The 26489-nt window shown below is 38.3% G+C and overlaps 4 protein-coding genes across 6 annotated transcripts; 1 reads left to right on the top strand and 3 right to left on the bottom strand.

The window, feature by feature from the left end:
- Positions 1 to 2072: 2072 nt before the first annotated feature.
- Positions 2073 to 5239, top strand: LOC131333791 (uncharacterized). Of its 2 annotated transcripts, none has more exons than XM_058368556.1 (9): positions 2073 to 2427; positions 3399 to 3465; positions 3551 to 3616; positions 3706 to 3800; positions 3878 to 3915; positions 3995 to 4082; positions 4181 to 4486; positions 4736 to 4801; positions 4934 to 5239. In XM_058368556.1, the coding sequence occupies exons 2-9, from the start codon at positions 3405 to 3407 to the stop codon at positions 5087 to 5089; spliced, it is 876 nt and encodes a 291-aa protein (XP_058224539.1). In that variant the 5' UTR covers positions 2073 to 2427; positions 3399 to 3404; the 3' UTR covers positions 5090 to 5239. The 2 variants fall into 2 exon arrangements, with proteins under 2 accessions (XP_058224539.1, XP_058224534.1); XM_058368551.1 differs by having other exon boundaries at positions 2160 to 2427; positions 3396 to 3465.
- Positions 5240 to 7953: 2714 nt separating this feature from the next.
- LOC131334730 (BRASSINOSTEROID INSENSITIVE 1-associated receptor kinase 1-like) lies at positions 7954 to 14887 on the bottom strand. Of its 2 annotated transcripts, none has more exons than XM_058369942.1 (5): positions 14819 to 14887; positions 11450 to 12051; positions 10556 to 10816; positions 9547 to 10428; positions 7954 to 8711 (listed from the first exon to the last, which is right to left on the bottom strand). In XM_058369942.1, exons 2-5 carry the CDS (start codon positions 11880 to 11882, stop codon positions 8236 to 8238), a joined length of 2052 nt encoding a protein of 683 aa, XP_058225925.1. In that variant the 5' UTR covers positions 11883 to 12051; positions 14819 to 14887; the 3' UTR covers positions 7954 to 8235. The 2 variants fall into 2 exon arrangements, with proteins under 2 accessions (XP_058225925.1, XP_058225934.1); XM_058369951.1 differs by having other exon boundaries at positions 11450 to 12044; positions 14819 to 14838.
- A 2030-nt stretch (positions 14888 to 16917) lies between these two features.
- LOC131324015 (scarecrow-like protein 30) lies at positions 16918 to 19890 on the bottom strand. The gene is made up of 2 exons (XM_058355848.1): positions 19271 to 19890; positions 16918 to 19176 (listed from the first exon to the last, which is right to left on the bottom strand). Exon 2 carries the CDS (start codon positions 19157 to 19159, stop codon positions 17177 to 17179), a length of 1983 nt encoding a protein of 660 aa, XP_058211831.1. The 5' UTR covers positions 19160 to 19176; positions 19271 to 19890; the 3' UTR covers positions 16918 to 17176.
- A 1174-nt stretch (positions 19891 to 21064) lies between these two features.
- On the bottom strand, positions 21065 to 25226 carry LOC131323789 (scarecrow-like protein 33). The gene is made up of 3 exons (XM_058355631.1): positions 24976 to 25226; positions 22132 to 24476; positions 21065 to 21503 (listed from the first exon to the last, which is right to left on the bottom strand). The coding sequence occupies exon 2, from the start codon at positions 24457 to 24459 to the stop codon at positions 22204 to 22206; it is 2256 nt and encodes a 751-aa protein (XP_058211614.1). The 5' UTR covers positions 24460 to 24476; positions 24976 to 25226; the 3' UTR covers positions 21065 to 21503; positions 22132 to 22203.
- Between the last annotated feature and the right edge of the window lie 1263 nt (positions 25227 to 26489).

Genomic DNA, 26489 nt, shown 5'->3' with positions numbered 1-26489 from the left:
TAAGAGATATATATTTGATTCTACGATTTTTTTAGGGTTAATCAACGAGAGCACTATAGTCAAAATTTAATTATGACCCTTTAGAATTAAATGATAAAAAAATAAAATCTTCTCATTTATTCAAACGGATTGAAATTTGAAACACTTAATTTTAGAGAAAAAGCTGTGTCTAGTGGAACATGAGAAAAAAAACGCGTGTTAATAGATATTTAAGATGGGAGGCACCTGGAGATAAAAAAAAAAAAAAAAAAAAACAAAGGTGGGAAGCACTACTTGGCATTGCCCTTGGGGCAACGAATAATTTCTCTTTTTAAAGTAACGCCACAATCTTTAGCGCGTAACACGTGCCTTGTTTAGATTGATTCTTTCAATAGATTAGACGTGCATTTGCAACAACCAAAGTAAGATGCAAACAAAAGCCAAGATATACTCACCCTGTTTGGTTTAACTTTTTAAGAGTAACTTTTAACTTTCGGTATAATTTTTAGTAAACTTTTATTTTTATCTTTTTTCATTTAACTCTCAAAAATAACTTTATAAGATGTAAACTAAACAAAGTGACTATATAATTATGTATTCCTGAAATGTATTTTTGGCTGAAGTGTAAACAAAGTCTCTATTTATTATTATTATTTTTTTTGATATTCGTTGTAGCCTGTAGGGGCAGGAAAACATTTAAAAAAAGAAGAAAAAGATACGAACTGAAAATATATATATTTTTGATCAGCTAATCTGAGATCAATATGGTAATTATGTTGAAACTTTAACAAAAGATAAAGCAGTTTTAGCATTACTATACAAAAGTTAAAAAAATTGTCTGATATAAAATATTTTATTTTTTTTGTTCATAATGTGAACAATTTTCCAAGATAGAGAAATAATCTCCGTGCTTAATGGTCTCAAATTTAGGTGTTTGCTTCTTTCTAAAGTTTCATGTTCGATTCTTCTTGCCAACAACTGGGATCACCTCACACCAAGCGTAAACGTGTGAAACGACTGCGGTATGGGCTTTAGAAATTAGTCCGAGGTGCTTATTTGGAACACCTTGCATTACCAAATAAAAAAAAGGAGACAAATAAATTGAGAAGGGAATAATTGTTTTAGTACTTAAGGAAATAATCTTTGTATTTATGGTCTTGCTATTGTCAGCCCACTGGGCTGACGATAAACATATTAAAAGACAAAAAAAACACGTATTTCTGTGCACTTTTTACTAGAGGTGAGCAAAATAACCATGAAACCGTGAATCCAGTCCAAACCAATCCAAACCGAACAGTTTGGTTTGGTTTTTTAATGATGTGGTAAGGTCTCGGTTTAAAAAAAATAGAAACCGTGTTAAATGGTTTGGTTTATGGATTTACATTAATGGTTTTGGTTCCAAACCGATCCGAACCGTGTGATATATATATATATATATATATATATATATATATATATATAATTTGTTTAGATATACTTAATAAACTTAAATTCTTTATCTAATACTCTATTCCACCGCCCTATTCTTTTCTTTCACTTCCAATATTAATTTCCTAAACTTCATATTCCTACAATTTCATTACGCTAAACATACATGGTTTGGGCTTAGTAAAGTAATTTCCTACTTTTTTTCTCGGTAACTTATTTTCTAATGTATTTTATTCATATTTAGTTGGTTGATGTTAGTGAATTTTGATGATTTTAATATATTAATTTCAATATAATTTTTAGTTTAAGTTAGCTATGCAATTTTAAGTACTTAAAATAGTTTATAGTAATGATATCTCAATTTTAAGCAAACCATGGTTTCAAACCGAAACCAAACCGCCTTTGAATGGTTTGGACTGGTTTGGTTTTATGAATTTTATGGATTGGTTTGGTTCTTTAAATTCATAATCCGTAAGTAGTGGTTTGGTTATTGGATTACTATAAAACCAGACCAATTCAATCCATGCTCACCCCTACTTTTTATATCCTTTAATACACATTCATATACTTACTATCATCAGCCCATTAAACTGATTTTAGAATTTTCCTTGTATTTATAGGCCCCAACCCCTAAGATGGGGTAGGTGGTTGTAATTTCGTTCTCCTACAGTACTGTATTTCGTAGGCAGTTACGTGTACTACGCGTCCGTGGTTGTAATAAATACGCGTACTTGAGCAGTTTCAAATAGTTATTTTCTTCTCTCTTTGAACGAACGCAAAGGTAAGACTGTCTATTCCCAGAGCTTCGGCGTTTTTGGGTCAAACCTTTCTAGACCGACAAGTCTACAAAATACTATTACTCCACAAAAATCACAATCAAAAATCTTTCTTTTGATCTTCAAAAAAACCGAAACTCTCAACCGCTTTTTTGCGTATTTAAACACCCCCATCACACTCTTCAACCCCTCCCTCTCCCTCTCTCTCTCTCTGCAGGTAGATAGGATTCGGATCAGGACTCAGGTAATGCCGTAGTGCTCTGTTCTGGTGTAGTACATTTCTGGGTTGTGCTTGTTGAATCATTTTATTCTGTTTTTTCCTTCAGTTTTCTTTATGATCTGTGGATGTACGTACAGTTACTGTATTTGGTAGTTTTGAGATTTCTTTCCAATGGGTGCTTGAATGATCAAGTTTTAAGATCTAAACGATCGGTTAAGCGTGCGATGTTATTTTGAAATTAAAGACCACATAATAAGTTAGTACTTCAGATCACTTCACTCTTACATACCCAATCGCACCCAGATTAGTGTTGCAATTTCTGGGTTTTGGCACTCTAAATATTGGTAACCGCACTCCAATATTTGTCTTTTTAGTATTCATGTTATATGTATTATGAACACTGGAAGACAAATATTGGAGTGCAGTTATAAAAAAGTAGAGTGCAAAAATCAATTATCTTTCCGGGTGAAAAATTGCGGATACATCGACTCGTTTCTAGGGCTTTTTTCCTTTCTCAGGTAGTTTCATTGGATGATTTGTTTGGTTGCTCTTTTTGATGACCTGTGATTGTTGAAGATCTTTTAGTTTGAACAATTCTCCAAATCAGTGAGATTTTCACCAGCATTTTCGGTTTTCTGCGTTGTTTTCAGATATTTGTGTTCAGATCTCTAATGTTTTAGGAATGCCAATTTTCGGGTTATTATGTTCCGTTTTAACTTGTCTAATTCGCTACTTGTCAATGAAAATTATGGAAAGTAGGATTATTTCACAATGCTGCGAGTCTCTTGTCAAATAGATCTATTTTAGTTTACAGCCATATCACTTTCTTTGTTTGGAATCGATGTAATGTTTTCCAGCAAAATTGTGCAAAACCTGTCTTTTTCTTGAACTCCAATTTATTTCTTTGTTTTATTGCTGAAAAGTGCTGTTTGTTTTTGTTAATCTCTGTATTGATTGCTGTATCCACATTTCTGTTGTGTGAACCTAACTAGTAGTTCCAAATGGAGTATGGAGACAGCTACCAACACGTTCCAAAGCCTAAATTTGACTGCCTTCTCTTTGGTAAACATTGATATTCCTATTTGTTTCTCTCCATTAATTAGGACTACCATTTAAAGGAACACAATAACTTATGATTCTGTTCCAGATGTTGATGACACCCTTTACTCCCTGAACTCTGGATTGTCTGGAGAAGTCACCAAGAACATAATTGGTAACTCAAGTTTCTTACTAATTTTCATATGGAATCTTTCATTTTTAGGTTATTAGGGTTGATGCTTTTTCCATTTTGCAAATGTGTAGAATTTATGGTTAATAAGCTTGGCATAAAGGATAATGCCCTTGAATTGAATGTGAAGCTATACAAAGATTATGGAACAACTATGGCCGGTCTAAAGGTACAGTTTTGAACATTCTTATTGAAATAGAACTTGTTATGCAAACCTATTAATTCTATGTTTCTCTTTTCTCCCAGGCAATTGGCTATGACTTTGACTATGATGATTACCATAGGTAACAATTTCTCACCATATATTTCTATGTATTTTTTCTGTATGACATTCATACGATCTCAAGCTATTTTGTTTCACAGTTTTGTTCATGGAAGATTACCGTACGAGATCTTAAAACCAGACCCAGTTTTAAAAAATCTTCTCCATAGCTTGCCCGTCCGCAAAGTGGTAGGTTTCTTGTCCCACTAGCATATATGTAGTCAAAACAAGGTTATGCAGTGAGCCTCTGCTTTGTTATGACAATGTTTTCGTTGTTTTCCAAACAGATCTTCTCGAACTCAAATGAAGAGCACGTTGCCAATGTTCTGGGCAGGCTTGGATTGGAGGACTGCTTTGAAGGAGTTATAAGCTTTGAAAATCTGAATTCAATCAAAAAGACTGATTTGCTTGATGATGAAAATGATGCCAACTTCAAAGGGTCCAAACGAAGTACCATTCCTGGTACTGGAACCGATGTTAATAGTTCTTCTGAGATCAATGCAAAATCTCCGAAGACTCCAGTTGTTTGTAAACCATTTGAGGATGCCTTTGAACAGGCTTTTGCGATAGCCCAGATCGACCCTCAGAGAACAGTAAGATAAATGAACCTTTCGCTAATTAGATTGTTAACTCGCTTGAATGAATGCAAAAGATTGTGATCATATCTGACTAAATTCTCACTTTCAGTACCTTTCCACCCATCATTCGATTGACATTTCTACATCACCATAATTTATTTCCTTATTGCAATCTACATCTTTCATGAAGTTTTGCTCATTCTAGTCATTTCACGGTTCCATTGTGTTTTTGTTTTAACAAAACGTAAAATCTTTTTCTGCCAGTTGTTCTTTGATGACAGCATCCGTAATCTACAGACTGGGAAACGCATGGGCCTCCACACGATCTGGGTAAGTTGATGCTATAGGAACTAGAAGCGCAATCTTTTTCCCTCCTATTAGTCCAATATGGTTGATGTCAGTATCACTTGAATTACAGCTAGTTGCTTATGCTCGTCCTTTGTATTTGAATGGAATGAACAGGTGGGCTCTTCTCACAAAACAGAAGGTGTGGATTACGCACTGGAGAGCATCCACAACATCAGGGAAGCATTGCCGGAGCTCTGGGAATCCATTGAAAAGGCAGAAGAAGTTTGCTATCCAGAAAAAGTTGCGATCGAGACACCAGTGAGAGCTTAGCTTTGTAATGCCTTCCGCGGATGAAGGATAATGTGGCCATGGTTTTCCCCTGACTCTTTGTATTTTGTTTCAGCGGACATGAATCCATGTGAACTAGAGACTAATAACAAACTGTTTTCTTGATGTTAATGATACTTTCACGCTTGCTTCCATTCACTCCATTACAATACAATTTACAACAACAACGACAAGAAGAAAAACCTTGTAATTCCCAACCGATCGGGATATGGATCGGGATATGGGCAGGGAGGATTGGAGGATTGATGTTATAGCAGTCAAGGTGCTGGCGACTGTACTGATGAGGTGAAAGGTGGTGGTCAAATGACTATGGTAGTGGTAGTGTGGTTTCTGATAATTTGAAGAAGTGTGGAAAGCCCTATGAATGAAATGAACAATATCTGAACTAGGGATGTGCGAGTCGAAGGGAAGTTAAAGTGTGTAGATAGTGCGAAAACTTATTTTAGCCTTTGTGATTTCACTGATCTTTAAATTGGTCTCATTTCGACCAACTTTTCATAAATTAAACTTTATTATTTTCATCGTTCTTCTCCATCATCTTTTAATACTTTGAAAACCTTATTTATCATTATATAATTGGTCCTGATCTGATTTAAAATGAACAAGCATCTTACTAAAATACGGAGTATTTATTTTCTGATCCACCAAGGGTAAAATGGCTATGTATTTTGATGTGCAAATTATATTTGATAAAAAACACTCTAGTTAGAAAGTAGATTTAACAAGTTTTTTAATGGTTCAAAACTCGCTCAAATCGGATTTCGGAAGTGTTCGTGTCAAGCCCGCAAAGTTTGACTTGTTTCGCAATTCGAAAGATGCGCTTGGGGTGCATTGAACTGTGCCTAAGGCGCATTAACAGGTCAAACTTTGCAGGGTTGCCCCAGACACTTCCGAACTCCGATGTGCGTGGTTCGAACCGTTAAAAAGCTTGTTCATTTTAATTTCTAACCCAAGTAATTTGAATAAAAAAAATTTGTATATCAAGAGATGTGACTAGTTTACCCTCAATGGTTCAAAAAATAATTAATTTCGGTAAACTGCTCGAATGTCACTCATTTTAAATTGGATCAAGACCCATTATATATCAACAAATAGAGTTTTTAAAGTACCAAGTGAGGGTGGAATCCAACCATAAAAATATTTAAGTTTTGTTTATGAAAAGTGGGTAGAAAGAAGACTACTACAAAAATCGTCAAAGCCAGTAAGGCTTTTATCCGGTGATCAAATTCCTAGTTTGTAGGTATTTCTTCATTGCTCAAGTGTTCCAAAGTGTTCATAGAGCATCTACACTTCACCGAAGCGAAGAAAAAATTGCTTCATCATCGACATTCGCCCAAAGTGGGGCTTAAATATTTCCGAAGCCAAATCTTGGAATCTCCAACCACCGACACAATGTAGAATTGAGAATGTTTCCAAACGAGAATACTGAGAATGATTGAGAATATTCTCTATATTTCAATCTACCGCCACCACATTAAAACTACAACTTTCGGACTGGGGGAAGCTGCTGTGCAGCTTCGTGCTGCACAGCGTGCTGTGCACCTGCAGGCGAGGTCTTGCCGGCATCGGTCCGGCGATCGGAGACCTTCACCACGTAGAGCTCGTCGAGTTTTACGTGTGTGCCAAAAATCAGCTCGATCAAATATTGTTAAGTGCCTCAACGGAATATATATAACTTGAAAAAAAATAAATCCTAATGGATACAAAACATTGGATCAAAACCACTGAATCCATTTTTTTCAAATTATATGTGTTCGGATGAGGCACTTATCGATATTTGATCGAGTTGATTTTTGGCACACGCGTAAAACTCGACGAGCTCTACGCGGTGAACGTTTCTGATCGCTGGACCAATGCCGGCAAGGCCTTGCCGGCGGGTGCGCAGCACGCTGTGCAGCACAAAGCTGCACAACAGCTTCCCCCAATCCCGAGTGGAATTGGAAATGAATACAAAAATGCTACACTTACAACATTTTTCTACAACATGGTAAGAGTTTTGTTTCGTTTTCTTCGGTCCTGTTTTTTTTTTTTTTTTTGGCTGGGTAAAGTGAGTGGGTCTCCTGACCACGTCACCATGTTGTAAACATGTTGTAGAAAAATGTTGTAAGTGTAGCATTTCTCGAATGAATAACAGTGGTGAAGGGAGAACCGAAAGAAATAACCATCACAGTTCCATATGGCGCCTAAGCAAAATGTTAGAAAAGAAAGAACCAGAGGAAGAAGAAGCAAGATTTTTGTCCCAAGAAAACAAAGATGAAGTGACATAACTTTTGTAGAACGAGCTGATAAAATTGTTTTCCAATTAAACAAATCATTCTTACGCTGTAGCATCTTTTATTGGAAGTTCTATTCACCCATAGCATCCAACTGAACTGTCTTATAGACACTTATAATTTGGATGACTTTTTTTGGAACCGGGGGATGGTGCTATGTACATCTGAGCCGTTCGTTTGGCAATCCAACGGTCCATCTCCGAGCATCAAAGCTGTTCATTATTGAGATAAAATTTGGACTATTGGATTGCCAAACGGACGGTGATTAATCTAGTGGAATGCATGGACGGAAGTCTCATGGTTGAGCAGGGTTGGCTAAGAATATGCAAGTGATGAAACTATCTTAGGGCTTGCTTATTAGATTGATACAGGATACATTTTCTGCGTCGATGTTGAACTACTATGCATCTATGGTTCTACGAACACTGATCGCGAAGCCGACGGCAAAAAATGCATGAATAACCATAAAACATTCTCTTTCTTCGGCTCGCTTTTCCACGGGTAGAATCTCGTAAAAATTCGCAGATACTCAGAATTTGATTGCTAAAAATTTTGGGCATGGTAAAGAGAGATGGAAAACTCTAATGAAGCAAGTTGTAATAAGCTTTTTCCCCACTCCTTGCAGCTTCAACGTCAGAAGGGGTTGCCCCCAGCCTCCACTATAGAATACAAGGGGTATCTGTTTCCCAGTATAAATAACCGGTCTTAATCAACCTTCTGATCTACATTTTGTGCTTGGCCTTTAGACGATTTCACGACAAGATAGGTAAGAGCAGTTTTAGCAATGAGCAAGCACTTCAGAAGGCCTAATACCTCATCACAATCTTCAGCAAGCTTCTCAAGTAAAGACAGTACCTAAGAATCACACGCTTTTAGTTCCTCGACCACTGCTTCCATAGTTGGCCTAAGGTCCGGAAGCTCATGGGTACAGGCCAATGCGATTTCTGTAAGCTTAGCTGCCTCAGAGTCAAAGAACTTTCCCCTCAGATATGGGTCAATGAAATCTTCCAATCTGCAAGTTTCAGCCGCCAGTCGCATCAGGTGGGAGAGTTTACTTCTACCGGAAAGGATTTGGAGGATGATCACTCCAAATGCATACACATCACTCTTCTCTGTGAAACGGCCAGTCGTGATGTACTCGGGAGCCATGTAGCCTAGGGCAGCACTGAACTTGAGAGCTGAGAAGACGACATCATCAGCTAAGAGCTTGAGGAGACCAGAATCCGATATTAATGGCTCAAGGTTTTCGTCCATGAGAACTTTCTTTATGGAAATGTTTTGGTGAACGATGCTAGGTTTGCTTGGTTGGTTGCTGTGTAAGTACAGAATACCTGATTGCAGGAAAAAACAAAGAGAACAGGGAAAGTTAGAACAGAAGTAATGATTCTACATTATTTCAAGGTGTCTAAGCATCATAATGCCCATTTAGATAAAGAGCTATGAATGGAACAGGGTTTAAAGCAGCTTTAAGGTTCCAAAAAGCCTCTCTCACTTTTGTCCAATATGGTGATATAATGATTTATACCAGATTGATAGAAGAAAAATCAATAGGAAAACGGAGCATGTTAATGTCCACATCGTGGGATAGCCCAATGCATGCCAGAAAAAGAGTGCTTTAGCATATGGCAAAGATCAATAACATAGACGTATGATACGGGACTCAGCTACGCATGTCTAGTGTGGTTAAGTGACATAATTTCATATACTTTAGTAAGAAGAATTTCTAATGAGAAAAACCTCAACAGATTGGGAAATTCTCTGTTTGACATATTGAATATTTGCCTACATTGTAGCTCAAGACCTTTTGGCATATGCTGGATGAGAAAAAATCACAATGACAAGTATCGTGTTCCTTGATGTTATGTTAGCTCAGCTAGCATCTTACTCCGACTAATCCATGAAAAGAGACGGCAACTATGACTCGAACTGTCGACCATAGACAATGAGTTACCTAAAAAAGCAATAAATGTAACTGTGTCATGTCTCTTGTTCAAAAGAAAGACATCAACCATTCATGCTTTAAACTAGATATAAGAGCACATCTTGCCCTTTCATGCAGGAAATTAAGCTTTTAGTTAAGTTCGTTTTCACTACCCAAATGGGAAAATATAACCCTGTTGCAAAATTTATTGCTGATTATAAATTACTAGGAAGCTTGAAACTGACCTTTTGCAATGCCATTGATGATAGTAACCCTAGTGGTCCAGTCAAGAATATGGCTGCTTCCGTCTTGCACATCAAGATACTGTGACAGGTTGCCGTTAGGAGCAAAATTGTATACGAGAAAAAATTCACCCCTCTCCTTCGAATAGCAGAAACCTCTCAGCTTAACAAGGTTTTCATGTCTCAAAGAGGTTAACAAGTTCAACCCTTTCACGAACTCAGCTTCCTCAGACTTACAGTAAGTCACGTTAATGCTCTTTACGGCTACAACCGATCCATCTTTTAGGATTCCTTTGTAGACAGCAGAAAATTTGGATTTCCCCAGTAGATTTACCTTTGAGAAGTACTGAGTAGCTGATCCAACATCTTCCAAATGGTAATTAAAGCCAAGTGGAAATTCCTGGAAGCCTCCATTCCTATCATAGGCATTGGCAAAAGCATCCCATCCATTATGATACTCTAGATTTAACAAGGGAGAAGCAATTCTTCTAGAAAACTCTTTGGCCTGCGGAGTGCTAAGTTGACCATCAGAAGTATCAAAAGTATTCCCAACCTTTTGTTTTCTCCTCCGACAACAGATGAAAATCAGAAATCCTCCGATTGTTAACACGACAGTGGCTGTAATAACCCCGGATACAAAAGCGAACTGCATGAATTTCGATGAACTTGAGCAATGGGCTTGGTTGCAGTGTGCATGGAAATTAGACGATATGGGGCTATTTACTGAAGCGTTATTAGTCGTGTTCTTCGGTATATTTGTAGAAGGGTCAACTTGAATGATATTCGCCTGGTCCCAACCAGTGCAGAATTTCAATGATGGAAACCCAACACCACACAAACCTGGATTATTACTGCAGTTGAATCCTCCATTCAGTCCTTTCAAAGCTTGAGTGAACCCACCAAAAAGTTACTGTCAGTTTAGATATGCAACCAGAATCCAAAGTAAATGGAAGTGATAAAATTTAACCGATGACAACAACTAGATTTGGACGAGGGAGGGAAAAAAACTTACCAGGAGGAACAACACCAGAGAGAGAATTGTTTTGAACATCTAGAACTTCCAACTGGGTAATGTTAGCTAAACTTGCTGGGATTGAACCCGATAGATGGTTAAAACTCAAATCAAGTCTTTTTAGCATCCTAGAATCCCCTAATCTCGAAGGGATAGTACCATTCAGTCTATTATGTTGCAGAGCAAGAACGCTTAACTTCTTTAGTGACCCCATGTTTGGAGGTATGCCTCCAGTCAGCTGATTACAACAAAGCTGCAGAACTAGCAAACAAAAAAATACAGATACGTATAAGCTAAATTTGAAACAGGAAGTGGAAAACACACATATAGCAAGAAATTCTAGAGCTGTAGTACTCCCACGGCTTATACTCATTGTTTTGGTTCCATTTCAAATTGGAGAAGAACCCAAATTTCATAACGGAAGGGTGATCAAATTCTGCTAAGCAGATCTCAATTCAAGTAGTAACCCAATAAAAGTTCTCCCCCAAACCAAGTAAACCTAAAGATTTCCCCCAAATAACATATATCAAATTGAACCGCTCGATAAATCTGAAAGGAAATTTCGAGTACCCTTTTGTATTTGAACGGCAAAGAAAATCTCAACATCATAAAGATAAAACATGAGATCATTATAGTAAACAACACAATTGCATCGAGAGAGCTTCGAAGAGTAAAATACTCTCCTAGTGCTGCAACTCGCATAACTTAACCTACCCCTCAGCCCCTCGAATTTTTTAAACACGTAATGCTTGAACCCAAAAAACAGAATAAATGGAAGACGAGCAGAGAATTCCGACAAAGCCACATTCGAAAAACAAACTTCCGTTACATGAATCCTAATCTAAAACATGGATAAAGAAGAGAATTGTTTTGCCAAGCTGCTAAAAAACTAACCTTGAAGACTTGGCATGTCTCCAATCTCAGGAGGTATTGTCCCGGTGAGATTATTGACATCGAGATACAGATCAGTCAGCTCGGTGAGATTCGCAATCTCCTTCGGTATCTCTCCGGTCAGAGAGTTGTAGTGCAAGTAGAGACCCGACAAGCACTTCAACTCCGCCACCGCTGGCGAAACCTTCCCGTCCAGACCCTTCCCCTGCAACGAAATGTTGGACACTTTACGGTGCTCGTTACAAGCCACCCCCTCGAACGTTCCACTGCTGCAAGGGTCGCCACCGTCAGTCCAGGAGGACAAGTGGTTGTCATGTGGGTCCAGAGACAGCTTTATCTCCATGAGAGCTCTCAGCTCCGCGTTCCCGTATGCAGCTGGTACGCCGCAAAGGGCAGCAAGAAGAAATATGCACGAGGCACAATAGACGACACCCATTTCACGTCTGGATCAGGAAGACATAGTACTACTATCTGTTTAAGGTTAGCTGAGCAGACAAGACAATTTGGGTACTCCTTTATTGGGAGAAAGAAGGCGCAGGGACCGGGGAGAGAGGGTGTGTTTTTCAAACGCAAAAGCGGAAAAGCTGCGACTTTTGAGCTACTCGCTTAATCTAATGCACCTGCAGACATATCAGTGATATCACCAAATTTACCTTTCATCGTTTGAAAAATGCGAAAGGGTATGTCCCTGTAGAATCATTACCAATCTACTTTTTCTAGTAATTTTTTTTCGGTGTCCGAACCAATTTATGCGCATATCAACTAATCTTCTAATCAGTTCGGTCAAAGGCAAGTTATTCATATCGGGCCTAGAGAATTCACACAAAATTACTTTCTTGAGGCTTAACCCCAAGAATCAAACCCTGATGAATAATGTGGAAAGCAAACCTACCACTCAGCCGGATTAATTTAGGACCGGTGATATTTTTTTTCCCATTTCTATAGCAATTGGTGTTCGAATAATGTCACTAGGATGAGACTCTTTTTGAACAGACTAGGATGAGACTTTAGTGACCCAAATAAAGCATCATAGTTACGTCATTTATTATATATATACTAGTATAAAGATTGTATTCCATGGCTTTTTGTTTTAATTTTATTCTTTTTTATTTTCATTTTTCAGAAAAGGACTTCTATATGTCTGTGAACAGAAATACTAATTATAATCACCCAAATACTAAAACATGAAACATTTCAAAATTACAGGCACACATGAAATTTAATATGACCACAATGAAAACTAAACAACACAATTTAGAATTGTAATGACGCCCTGCAATTGGCTATGTAGTTTGTGCTTGACGAGGTCTGATTATAGTTGAAAATGCGTTCCTCTATATATTCAATGAGAGAATACGACCGTTGAAATATAGCCGTTAATAGAAAAGTAGAAGTAGAAAGAAAGAATAGTTTAGGTCATGTTCTGCTAAGAGAAATTCAAATAAGTACTTATTAATTAATTAAAGGTGATGCATTGTGAGAGAATGACTTGTGTTCTAAGTAAAAAATAAGTATTTAAAAAATAACAACCTTAATGGAATAGAGCCTTAATACAGTAAAGTTAGAATAGAGAGCCTGATGTAGCATGCTTTTAAAAAAGTGAGTAGCTAAAGTGGAAAATTGATTTTTTAGTTCAAAATTTGTTGAGGCTGATGAGGATGCTCAAAAGCTCGCTTTCTCTGGCAAGGAATTGTTCACGAGCTTTACGCCTTTCAGCCATGCAGAATGAGGCAAACTTTATATATTTCTAACTTTTTTTGGGGAAAAAATATTTTTACGCATACGTCCACCTCATAATCGAAAAGTCTAAACCGTTTAGTTTGTAAAGCTTGTTGAGTTTATTTATGAAAAAATTTATGTTCATCGAACATCTATAGGTATTTAAACAATAAAATTATTTTTTAAAACGTGATGTTGGTTGATACTTATCAACATCCGATGAAGATGATTTTTTTGAATAATATTCTCAACGACACCAACGATATGAGCAGTTCAGATCATATTTTTATTTTTGTGGGTTCGGTCTGTGTCCAGCACCGTATACTTAAACTAGGAGTATAATGTTTGGAATAAAGAAATGATGAAAAAGAGTACTACTATTTTAAATGGAGTAGAGGTAAAATAGGGAGGCTGTAGAGTCTGTGTTAAAAAAGTAACTAGCTAAATTAGAAAATTGACTTTTGAATAGGTATTTTGGCTCCAATTTTGCTAGGCTGGTGTACAGGCTCTTAAACTAGAATATTTTATTGCTCCTCTCAACTATATTGTCTGAGAGTCCCAGAGTCAGCCTTGACCTAAATCGAGTGTTGCGGCCGCATTAAACCTCCAAAAAATTCTGAATTGTAAGGGCCCTTCTACTGTTTTATCTCTTATTTATAGTCCAACAAAAGAAACCCTATTTTTAATTTTCATTTTAAACTCCTGAAAAGTCAAGACCGAACTAAGACCCATACCTTTGTTGACGCACTCGGAACAACTAACAACCCCAGCAACAATAGCACACGAGCGTGGCCCCATGGCCGGCAACAAAACTCAGCCACAATAGCACACAAAGACACTATCACTAGTGCCCAATTTTTAGGAGAGAGAAAGTTGTGTGTGTGTGTGGAGAGAGAGAGGATGTGGTTAATTTGGAGAAGGCGGTTGATTGGGGTGGGTCTGATTAGAGAATTTGGGGATAGAGGTCTTGATTTAGGGTGGAGCCAGAATGGCATTTCGAGTGTTTGGCTAGGGTTCAATTGGGTGGTTGGTTTGAATTTTGAAAGAACAGAAAATTTGAGTAAAAACTTAAAAAAGTAAAGAAGAAATACAAAGATATGAATATTTTATTGAGAAAAAAGTTTTTTCTTTTTTTGGAAAACCCGAGATAGGAGTATCGTATAGAAATAGAAATAATCCTGGAGATATCATATAAAGCATATAACAATATACGGGGCTCGACCTGGGACAGCAAAAAAGGGAAGGAAACCTAAGAATCGATGATCAAGTTCTCTTCCTGGAATATAAGGGGCCTCAACAACCCCATTAAACAAGGGGAGGTTCGGAAGTTCATTCATACCAATAGATTGTCCTTGATGGGTATTGCGGAGTCAAAAATTAGACGGGAGAATATGGTAGTTGCTATGAAGAAATGTCTACCTGCTGGTTGGGATTATGCTCATAATATTGGGACAGGCGGATAATTGTGACTTGGGACACTCAAAGCCTAAAGGTTAGAGTGCTTGTTTACACTGATCAAATGATGCTCCCCTCTGTTATGGTGGATACGAAAATATTTTTTTCTTTATGTTGTCTATGGTTTTAATCAACCTAGTTCTAGAAGGCTGCTTTGGGATGACCTCTGGAATAGTTGTGGTTTTGTCGGAGCTCAACCTTGGATTGTTATTGGTGACTTCAATGCAGTTAGATGGCAAAATGAGAAGTCCAGCTCTAGTCATTTTGGGAGGCGGGGGGCTGCTGTGTTCGAATTCTGAGTCGACTTCGGTCTCGCTCCGATGATCAGAACCGTTCACTTTGTAGAGCTCGTCGAATAAAACAATTATGCAAAAAATAAGCTTAATTGGATATTATTAAGTGCCTGATCGGAACCCATATAACTCTCGGTCCATGGGTTACAGTGGATTTGATTCAGTGTTTTGGATCCATTCTTTTCAAGATAAAAAGGTTCCAATCAGGTACTTAATGATATCCAATTAAACTGATTCTTAGCATAGTTGTTCTACTCGACGAGTTCTACGAAATGAACAGTTCCGATCATCGAAGCGAGACCGAAGTGGACCCAGAATTCGGGCACAGCAGCGCGCTATTGCCCCGAGGAGACAGCAGCCCCCCGCCTCTGGTCATTTTGATGCTACTGCTAGTGGTGAGTTTAATACCTGCACAGAGGACATTGAAATGGAGGAATTATAAATTCAAAAGGACTGTGGTTTACTTGGTCAAATAAGCAAATTGGTGCTGGTGACTGCAGTTGTAGGGTTGGACAGAGCCCTTGTTAATTCTCAGTGGCAGACTGAGTTTACTGAATCACAAGTAGTAGCTCTTGCTCCTAGTGTATCTGATCACTGCCCACTTATAGTGTCAGTATTTCGCTGCAAGGGAGGGAGAACACATTTTAAATTCTTTAATTTCTAGATGAATCATAAGAAATTTTCTCCTCTCCTTATTTAAGGGGCCGTTCGATTAGTGGCTTATTTTTTGGTCCTTATTCAAATTTTTTTCGCATTTGCTAGTTTTTCGTCAATTTTTTGAGGATTATTGCTTCGTCATTACGAAAGGAATCTAAAAAGTAAAAAATTACGATCGAAACTTAATTTTTTTGAATAAAGACAAAAATAAGTCAATAAGTCAATTTTTTTTGTCTTTATTAAAAAAAATGAATTTCGATCGTAATTTTTTACTTTTTAGATTCCTCTTGTCATGAAGAATCAATAATCCCCAAAAAAATTGACAAAAAACTAACAAATGCGAAAAAAAAGGGAAATGATATTGGCACTCAAAAAATTGATGCAGGCACTCCAAAATCAGTGTAACTCCAAAGCCACTTTCTTTTATTTTTTGGAGTGCCTGCATTAATTTTTAGAGTGCCAATATCATTTCTCAAAAAAATTTGAACAAGTACAAAAAAATAAGCCAAGTGGCTTATTTAGCCGAACGGTCCCTCCTGGTCTGGCAAAGTGGATAAAGTAGGTTCTCCTATGTTTATCCTTTATGAAGGGCTGAGAAGATTAAAACCTTGTCTGAAGAATTTTAATGAGGAGTTTTATAGTGATATTCAGAAAAAGGGTGTTGATTGCTAGGGAGGAGCTTAGTAGTGTTCAGTATAGATGTGCTCAGTTCCCTGGGGATCCTATTTTGCTCGAGTATGGAAGACTGTGCCTCTTGAATTTCAATGATCTTAGTGTTGCTGAAGAAGCTTGGTGTCGACAGTAATCACATTTCTGCACATATTGAACGATTCGGATCATAAAAATTTGATCGGATACTATAAGATTGAGATTTGAGGTGTTTTTTTAGATGTCTTGGAACCAACCCAAACAATATATATCTGGGGTATTTGACTCTTGCAATATCATCAACTAATTCTTTCGAGACATATGAACGAGGTACGATAAATAAATACACAACGGAAATGGCTTAATTTAAACGACAGTTCTGCTAGTAGAGATGCACGCCGATTTGCTTCCAGCCGCTGTTGTCGAACTTCATTCACACCGCATATATCTACTCCATTCAGTCTCCTGAATGATTTTATTTGGACCCAAAAACATTCCGACCCACACACGTGTGATTCGCACGAACCAAACATATCCAAGCGATTCAAACTGTAATCAACTCGTCTGAATCTTGTGTCTTTTCGGTAGTATTACAGAGAAAACGACCACACAGCATGTATAAGAAAACTCAAAAGTACTACTACTATTTCAAGCAACTAAAGGAAATGGATAAGTTAAAAGGAAGGAAGCAAGCTGAAGTAGTTTCTGAAACACTAGATCCAAATAAACACTCGGGAAAATGCTCAAGCTGATCAAGCATCATCACCAAATATCAGTAGAAGTTCTCCCAGCAACCAAAGCGTGAAAACTTGGCTTGGAGTGCAGAATTTTGCTCAGGTTGTAAAATATACTAATATATAGAACCTGAAACTAGCAAACAATATATACGTAGAATCGAAAAGTACTGAAAAAGTTGGGGGGGGGGGGAGAAACACGGAAGTGAATAACTTCCTGTCTATCATCCGCTCTCATACGCAGGCTTCCAACAGGAGAAAGCAAAGATGACTCGCCCTTTCCACCCGGTTAACATCCATCCGCTGTCCTCTTTTACGAAGAAGCCCTTGTGGTAACATAATTTCACCTTGGCCTTTACTTCCTTAATGATCTCCTGCTTCAAAGGAAGCTGCCTGAACCCAGCTCTCACAGTCCTAATCTGCCACTGCTTGTATGTCTCCGGCCTCACAATCCTCCCTACTCCTTCACATGCTATCACATTGAGAAAAGCATTCCCCAATATGTCCCTCTCAAATACTATCCTATCCTGATCTTCCCGGGTCAAAATAGCCTCAACCATATCAAACAATGAGGAGAAGTGGAAGAGAGCCTCGCGGAACCGCGATACGAAGAATGGGGAGTTATAATTCCCATTAACTGTTGCATGTATAAAAATATCGGGACTAATCATCTTGATTAACTTCAAAAAAGCATCCCGAGGACTAACATCCGTAGTCAAATCATCAAGTATGTACATAGATAGGTACAAACAATTGACAACAATCACCTCATCTTTCTGAATCTTGAGATCCTCAATACAAATTGTTTCCCATTTTTGTGCAATGCCATTGTACTCGAATGGAACATTATACTTCTCACAACAATTTGCTACTGTTTCCTTAACCCTTGAAGCCAACCGCAAACCTTCTTTGGGGAACTCGATTCCTGTGATGCGAAGCTTGGGGGGTCCACCAGGTCTTGCTGAGAGGTGCTGAATGAGGTAGGGCCACTGAAAGCCAAACGTGATACCACTTATAATGTGAAGAGTGGTCGCTTTGTTGGCGAGTTCCAAGATCACTTGGTTTGCAAAAAAATATGTGGTCTCCATGAAAGGGAATGCCGAAAGGTACAACTTATAAGCTTTTAGGGCACCAGCGTCAGACATCTTGGATGCGAGGGATTTGTATTCCATATTCCCATAACCGGTTAAGCGTGCCTCAAGGCCATTAGCAAAGTAGTGCGCCAACCTCTGGGATCCATCGCCGAGAGGAGAAGAACGCAATCTTATCTGCTTCAGTAAAGTTCTTGCGCTCCCATGATCGTTGCTTGCAACAGACTGCATGCATTGCATTAGGAGATTCCTCATATCGATTGCTTCCCTTTTGCTAATCCCTTTTCTAGAGTATGCCAATTCGTCATCAGACCCTTTTACTCCCCGCTTTTGAAGGAATTCCACACTGACCCCATTTGGCAAGGCATCGCGGTATAGGGACACTACCCTATCAAACATCTCATGTAAAATTGCCTCTTCAGCACAGAGCGTATAATGCTTCTTGTTTCTCCCTTCTTCTAAATCACTCTCCTCTCGGTGAAGACTTTTTCTTCTCCTTGGTGTTCTATCTAGCAATTTCCCTTCCTCCTTTTCTGGGTTGGGATTTATGGTCAACACCTTTTCCTTGGGTACTGAAGGGGTTAATCCGTTGCACCCATAGACAGAAGTTTCCAAGTTTCTACATGGTAGGGCATTTATAGTTTCCTCTATTGTATCACCGAATTGCCAACTGGTTTGAGTCTCCGAAGTCGAATCGGGTGAGGATGAGGAACAAGAAGGGTCTTTATGAAGTATTTCATATAAGGATTTCTCAGCAGCATCAAGAGTGGAGTCCTGAATAGTGAAGGCCTCATTGTCCGAATGATCTTCCATTAGTACTTGATCTATGTACCTAAGAACCGCATCAGAGACGTCTTTTTCTTCTGCAGAATCTGTGTCCACTGACTCCAGTCTGTTGGAAATTATGGGGTATTGACTATTTGAAGTTGCTCGGAGATCCACGCCATCATAAAGTAGAGAGTTGTCTTCGAATCTAAATCCATCGACAAAATCAAGATCTGAATAGGCTGAAACAGACTCGTGATAGCAATCAGATGCAATCGTGGAACCAGAAAATGACCCCGTAAACGAATCCATGAGCGTCTTTCGGGTGGAGAAATTGGACGAAAAATCCATATTCAATGACTCAAAAACTGCAGGCAATTGATACCCAAATAGTAACCTAAGCTCATAACCAAATATTTTGATTGACAGAGAGATTAATTTGAAGAACCGTCAAACACATACCTCAGATAAAACCCAAGAAGATTTAGGCTGCATAGCTCCTCTGCAACAAAGAATGGTCAATGGATCGGACTAAAATGGATCATCAGCTATTTAGCGACTAAAACCTGTCATTTCCAATCATAGATGCCGGTGGTTGCCTGGGTGATCTCTGACTTCCCTTCTCCTAAGTGATTTCGCACCATGGTTGAAATCATAATTTGATTACAGGAATCCTGACCCCACACTCACTTAATGATTTCAACTTTACCGACAGAATGAAATCATTAAAGCTTCCCTTTTCAGAAGAGTAACCCTGTTGAGTGTTGATGTTCCAAAGAGCAAATTCCATTTTTACTAGAGAAATATAGCTCAAGGTTATCAAATTCCATTTGCCTTTGTCAGAGTCAACAGTCACCGTCAAGGTGCTGGACCCACTTGATGAAATTTCTCATTCATACGACAGAAGGGTTCAAAGAATCAAACAAGAGGAGAAAAGTCAAAATAAGTTGGCTGCCACGTAAAGTTTTGTACATGGTAAAGGAAATCCAGTGGATGGTGTTGAATACAAGCCTTATCTACCAATAAAGCTTAGAAAAGGGACTAAACCTTAAGTCTTACGCATCGATGATTCCACTTCTTATCACATCTGCTATCCGCGAAAAGTCTAGTTACATGCCCAACACTGCCGTGTACGCGGGACCCTTCCAAGTATGAGTGTGTGTATAAGTGTTTGTGTGTGTCTCTAACATGGTTGCTACCATACGATCCCTAAACAGCGTGAATATGAACCTGATTACTAACAGAATACCCATTTACACCGAATGAAAGAAGCAAATTCCAGATGGGTATTTTTCAGCATCCTCCTTATGGGACCTCTGTTATAATGAATACATGGCATCCAAATTACGAAGCCGAGATTAATCAACTACTGGAATCCCAGTTCTACTATACAATAGAAGGCACAGACCAATAGCTGGTTTTTGAAATCCATGGAATGGCAAAACTTACCAACAAATAGGTCATAGTTGTAACACCCCAAGCATACCTTGATTTTGATCCACAAGCCACACCACATAGCCCATACGCTTAAGACTTCCAATATGAGACAAGGTATTATAATCTCCCCACCTTTATTCCCTTGCGTCCTCGCGAGGTTGAGCACTAGAGTCACCACGGCTTTACCCGGGTCTTTTCTCTGGCATGAGCCCACATGGTTGTGTACATAGATGGCTCTGATACCACGTGTAACGCCCCAAACAGACCACAGATCTAATACCTTGATTTTGATCCACAAGTCACACATGACCCAAAAGCTTAAGCCAAAGGTACTAGCAGCAGCCCACAAGATTTGTTATATGCCCAAGATCATCCATGTAGACTTCCAATGTGTGACGAGGTGTTACAATGTTTCCAGCAAATCAAGAAGGTCTATTTAAACACTGCAAGCTTGGAGACAATATCTAAGCGAATCTACAAGTTCAACTCCTAAACAAAGCGATCTATTATAATAGGTTGATAGGCAAAAGGATTCAATTGAAACAGTTTTGGCTAACTAATAGGTTGATAGGCAAACGGATTCAATTGAAACAGTTTTTGCTAACAGTTAGCCAGTCCATGTACAAATAACGGACGACAGAAATAGATCGTGCACAAAAACTGCTATCACTGGAGCAAGAATTTTGTTATTCTACCATTTTTTTACTTCCAGTATCAGCAACTTTCGCTTCACCGCAGCTTTAAGTTACCATTCAAAGTTAAGAAGCAATTGATTCAAATGGGTGGCACACACGAAGTTCAAATGCGAAACACACAAACTAGTACACAACAAAATGAACTCCAATACGTACCTAAATGAAGAATTTCAAGCAGCAACTTAACAAAGTTCTACTTCCATATGTACCCTGACCAAACAAACATACAACTACAAGCTCATGAGGAACTCACATGCACGAAGTACAAGTAGTCTAAAAAGTTAAACTCCGCCACCAATGAGAAAAAGTGAAGAAAAGAAAAAATGTGATTCGCTTGTCAAATATCCTGATAAGAAAACAGCACGAGATAGCATAACAACAGCAGCTTCAACAACTTAAGTCCTTTATAAGTAACAAATCTCTTCTCAGCCTGAGCAACTTTAGTTCCATAATTGTAAACCATGTCAAGATGATGCTTCTTTACAACCATGACAAGGGTGCACGATATGTCACCCTCATAACCCGCAAGCGGCTTCTGTTAAAACCCAGGTACTACTGGTAATCTGAAAACAAGAAGGAAGAAATGTCAGCTTCTTTTTTTCAGTCCCTGAGGAAAATTGCATTAATTTTTTTTGGGTAAATTAGAGATTTATTGAAAGAGCATAACAAACATGCTTCCAGGTTCTTGGATTAGTTTTTTGTATCCGTGTTTGGGGTTTTTCAATGAAAGTACCGTTCACCAAAAAAAAAAATTTGCTTCTAGGAAGGCATACCCTCCTTTTTAGAAGAGACTAAGAGACTAGCCGAACCAAACAAAGAAAAAAATCTTAGGGGAAATATTCCATATTTGAAATATGCTATGGTTATGGGAATTACATGTAAAAGAAGCAAATAAATAGCACCTAATCCTAACATCAAAGCTGATTTTAGCTAGGACTATGTCTAGAGATCTGCAGATGCCCTTGAAAAAGGTGAATTAATTACCAACGATGATCAAACTTATAACACCTGAGAAAAGCATCTAATCCGTGTGTGTATCTCTGAGTGCAGAATTTAGACTAAATGCAATTTCAGTATACATACACAGCTATGTGCATACAGATATTCATCACATAACTGCATAAGCCTGAGTAGAGAGAAATAAGTAAGAAGAGAGAGATGAGTGAACGAAACTTGAGAAAGAATAGGTACCTTTGCCTGCATTCCAAAACATCCTAGCCCCTCCCTCCCCCCAGAGTAATAAAATTCACGCCTTACAGAGTTCTATGCGGGTATCCAACAGGAGCTAGCACAGACAATCCTACCCTTCCATCCTAGCAACATCCATTGGCCATTTTCATCGATCACAAAATCTTTGTGATACCCTGCCTTCACAATGCCCCTTAGTTTCTTCATTAGCTCTTGCTCCAATGGACGCATCCTGAAACCAGCCCTCATATTGCGAACCTGCCACTGCTTGTATGTCTCAGGCCTCTCAAACCTTTGCAAACCCTCACACGCAATTATATTCATTACCTCGCGCCCATAGAACTCTTGCTCAAAATTCATCCTCCCCTCATCTTCACGGTCTAAGTTAGTGTCAAACATATCAAACAATGAAGAGTAGTGGAAGAGTGCCTCGCGAAACCTAGTGACAAAGAAGGGTGAACTGTAGGAGCCGTTAACAACAGAATGCACAAAAATATCAGGATTCATTTTTCTAATTAGCTTTAGAACAGCATCCCTTGGACTGTCCACCACCACTGTCTCATCAAGTAGGTGCTCTAACCGGAAGAGACAATTCACAGCAACCAATTCATCACTGCTTATATTGAGGTCCCCAATTTTGATAGTTTCCCATTTCTGTGCTGCTATGCCATGGTATTGAAATGGAACATTAAAGCGCTCGCAATATTTTGCCAAGCGTCGCCCCGTCTCCTCAACAAATTCTGCAGGACGGAAGCCAGGCCGTGGAAACTCTATTCCGGTTATTCGAAGTTCAGGGACCCCACCAGGTAGGTTTGAGAGGAATTGGATAAGGATGGGCCACTGGAAACCATACTGGATACCGAAATCGATGATATGGAGCTTTTTCTTGGTTGATTTCATAGCTAAATGCGCAATCGTTTTGACTGTGAAGAGTATCATCACCTTCTTGAATGGAGAAGCTTTAAGATACACCTGGTAAGCTTTCAACTTTTCAGCTGCTGAAATTCTCTTGGAAACCAGGGATTGATAAATCTGGGATCCAGTGCCAGCTAAGCGCGCATCGAGACCGTTAGCAAATATGTGGGCCAACCTCTGAGACCCATCCCCAAACGGAGTAGAGTGTTGCCTAATTCGCTTTAGCTGTTCATTTGCAGTCCTGCAATCATCAGCAGCAACTGATTGCGCGCAGCTAATTAAAAGAGTTGGCAAATCCACCACTTCCATGTTATTTCCCTGCTTCTTAGCACGTGGCTTCCCATTCTGCTTCAAGTTCTTGGTTGCTTCACTTTGCGCTTCTTCATCACACCATTTAGACTCCCCTTTGACATTTTTAAAAAGCAAAACCTCATCAAACATCTCAGACAACTCAGCCTCTTCTTCCACATAAACTGCAAACTGCTTGTTATCCCTCTCCTCTTCTAAACTAGTGTCCTCCCTGTGATGATTCTTCCTACCCCTTGAGCTATTAGGTGGACTTGCCATCACATCTTTCTCTACCTTGACTACAACCCCAGAAGCCCCTTCCCCTTCCTTTGGCTGCAGATGCGATTCATAGTTCTCCAAATCAATACATAACTGATTACTACCATGAAGGAACTTGCTACCTTCCTCTACCCCTCTATTGAACTGCAAGATTGACTGGGTGTCACTATATATGCTTGAAACCAGGTTGCTACCCACAGAAGGGTTAAATGGTCCATTAGCATTGTCACCGAAACTCTTCATAGAGCCAAATGACAAAAGCGAAGTGGTCTCCAACCCCGATTGAAACGGGTACCCCAAAGGATAACTTTGGACAGATGTTTTACTCTCTCCAGGATCGCATATCCATTGAGAATCAATGGAGTTGCCACCGCTAGTATTGCTGCTACTACTCTGGTCAATGGAACTACTGAATGTATATTCATCTCGGCTTTCAAAATTTTGATTGGAATAGAGGTAGTGTGGGATGGGGGAAGCGGGATACCTCTCACCGATGACATTGTATAAGGATTTCTCAGTAGCCTGTAGGGCCAAAGGATCATGGAACATACTGGGTCTCTGCTCTATGTTTTCTTCCATGAGTATTGAGTTTATGTACTTGAGAACATCTTCAGAGACATCACTGTCATCGGGAGAGTCCCCATCTGAGCTTATTTTAGAGTTAGGAGCGACATAACCGGGGTTGGGATCAGGGGGGAGTGAAGGAAGGCCCATGAAGTTGAGATCTACAGAGTCGTCTTCAAACTTGAATGTATTTGAAATATTTTCAAACAGATTGGAAGTATCATCCTCGAATTTGAAACCATTTATAGAATCGGAGAATTCAGTGAAACGTGGATCCATGACCATCGGCGATCCCAAAATCCCTATCAAAATCAAAACTTACCATCAATAACTCTCACCTAATTAAATTTCCAGCAAGTAATGGAATTTCTAGGTTTATTTCTGGATTTGAAACCTAACAAACAGACCAAGTTATGGGCACAAAAACGGGTAGTCGGCAAATAAAAGAGTATAAGTAAACAAAAATTTGTACCTCATAGAAGTAGCTAAAAGACTGAATCTTGGGAATCACGGGTATTGCTTAAAAACAAGTGATTCAGAGTGAATCATGCATATTTAATTTTAAAAAAAACACAAATTTATAGCTAGGAGTAAGAGATGAGGAACAAAGAAAAAGCAGCCAGAATTTCTCATACATGTTTGCTAGTCACTCATGCTGTTATATGACACATAACATCAACTTATAATCAAACAATCGTATTATAGAAGTTCAATTTCAGAAACCCTAGAAATCAAGCGTGAATTAAAGGCAGAGAACAATCAATAACGAAGGGAATGAAAGTGAACCGTATTTTTGCGTACCTCAGAGGAAGATAGATAGAGTGAGAGTGTAGTGCAGAGGGAGCGAGAGAGAGAGGTCTGGAAATTTGTGTGCCGTAAAAGGGGATTATCGTTAATTAGGTTTAGTATGAATTTTGAGGGGGAAAAAGAAGAAGGGTTTTGAAGGTTCTCGGAAGCAGGAAAAAAAAAACACTACTATATACTGCTACTATCTATGGCGCAGAGAATGTATGGAAGACGAAAAGTCTTCGGAACGATGCGATAAAAGTCATGAGCGTGCAGAGAAAGAAAACAGATATTTCTAATATTGTTCGTTTTGATATTTAAAAAAAAAAACTTAATGCAAAATAAAAAAAAAATAGGAAAATAAAGACAAAAAATTCTCGAGAATTATTATGCCAAAATAAGTGTGTGTGGTATGACTTTTTTGTTGGATGATTAGCGCATTCAATTTTTAATTAAAAGAATCTTGTGATAAATTTCTAGTATAGTCAATATGAGTGAAACTTAATGCTCTGTTTGGATTGTGTTTTGAAATTTTTTTTGAAAAATGGTAGAAGTAATAAGTTGAGAGAGATAGAAAGACAAATAGCAGAAGTAGAGGAAATTTAGGAAGAATCTAGAAGGAATTTTTTGAAAAATTCTTTTTGAGAACAGAAAAGAACAAGACATAATAATTTCTTACATTTAATCGATGTCTGTTCATTTTCAAATGTCTTTGTTGTCCAGCGGAACGCTTTTGTGCCAATTTTCCTTTTGTCGTATCTGAAATAATTGGCATCTTTCTACAATAACATCATGTAAAACTTTTAACTCGATCGAGGGCAATTTATTTCACCTCCACCTTGGACGAGGATAACTTTACTTACATTCGTTGAACAGTGTTCTGAGTCTTAATTTGATGATCGAAACCGTTAATTTAAAAAAAAAATTATTTCAGTGCAATAACCGCATTTTCGAAATATCTTAAGAGATCTAATAAAAAAAACATCCAATTAAGAGACGAGAGAAGACCAACTTAACTTCGTTTAGCTCTTTTCCAAATAAGAAATCTCGTCTTATAGTAATTGATTTGTTCGGAGATCATGCAAAAAGTCAACTCAATAGAGTATCGATAAGTAGTTGATCAAAAAATCTAAAGGTGGGTTTGGATTAAAAGTAGGGAGTGATTGTTTTGTGGTTTTTATTTTTTTTTGCATTTGTTAGTTAAGCGTCAAATTTTTGTGACTTATTGGTTCGTCTCGATAAAAGGAATCAAAAAAGTATAATTTTTTTATTGGAACACATAATGTTTTTGAAAAAGACAAAAAAAATTAGTTAAAAAGTTGTTATTTGACTTATTTTTGTCTTTTTAAAAAAAATTATGAGTTTCAATCAATTTTTTTTTACTTTTTCGGTTACTCTCGTCGAGACTAACCAATAAATCATAAAAGGTTGACGCAAAATCAACAAATGCAAAAAAAACAAAAAAAATGCCACTCCCTACTAAATAATCCATCATGGATTATCTTGGATCTTGATAGTGCAAAATTGGA

This window comes from Rhododendron vialii, chromosome 1a (genome assembly GCF_030253575.1).
Source record: "Rhododendron vialii isolate Sample 1 chromosome 1a, ASM3025357v1".
Lineage (NCBI taxonomy): Eukaryota > Viridiplantae > Streptophyta > Magnoliopsida > Ericales > Ericaceae > Rhododendron > Rhododendron vialii.
The sequence above is the reverse complement of the archived record's forward strand: the minus strand, read 5'-3'. Positions and strand labels throughout refer to the sequence as shown.

What these genes read in the sequence shown, in the direction of transcription:
- LOC131333791 (XM_058368556.1), top strand. Translation starts at nt 3,405, where the DNA reads ATGGAGTATGGAGACAGCTACCAACACGTTCCAAAGCCTAAATTTGAC. An exon ending in GACTATGATGATTACCATAG is followed by an intron (nt 3,916 to 3,994) that starts GTAACAATTTCT and finishes TTTGTTTCACAG; the next exon opens with TTTTGTTCATGGAAGATTAC. An exon ending in TGGGCCTCCACACGATCTGG is followed by an intron (nt 4,802 to 4,933) that starts GTAAGTTGATGC and finishes TGGAATGAACAG; the next exon opens with GTGGGCTCTTCTCACAAAAC.
- LOC131334730 (XM_058369942.1), bottom strand. Translation starts at nt 11,882, where the DNA reads ATGGGTGTCGTCTATTGTGCCTCGTGCATATTTCTTCTTGCTGCCCTT. An exon ending in AGACATGCCAAGTCTTCAAG is followed by an intron (nt 10,817 to 11,449) that starts GTTAGTTTTTTA and finishes TTTGTTTGCTAG; the next exon opens with TTCTGCAGCTTTGTTGTAAT. An exon ending in CTCTGGTGTTGTTCCTCCTG is followed by an intron (nt 10,429 to 10,555) that starts GTAAGTTTTTTT and finishes GGTTCACTCAAG; the next exon opens with CTTTGAAAGGACTGAATGGA.
- LOC131324015 (XM_058355848.1), bottom strand. Translation starts at nt 19,159, where the DNA reads ATGGATTTTTCGTCCAATTTCTCCACCCGAAAGACGCTCATGGATTCG.
- LOC131323789 (XM_058355631.1), bottom strand. Translation starts at nt 24,459, where the DNA reads ATGGTCATGGATCCACGTTTCACTGAATTCTCCGATTCTATAAATGGT.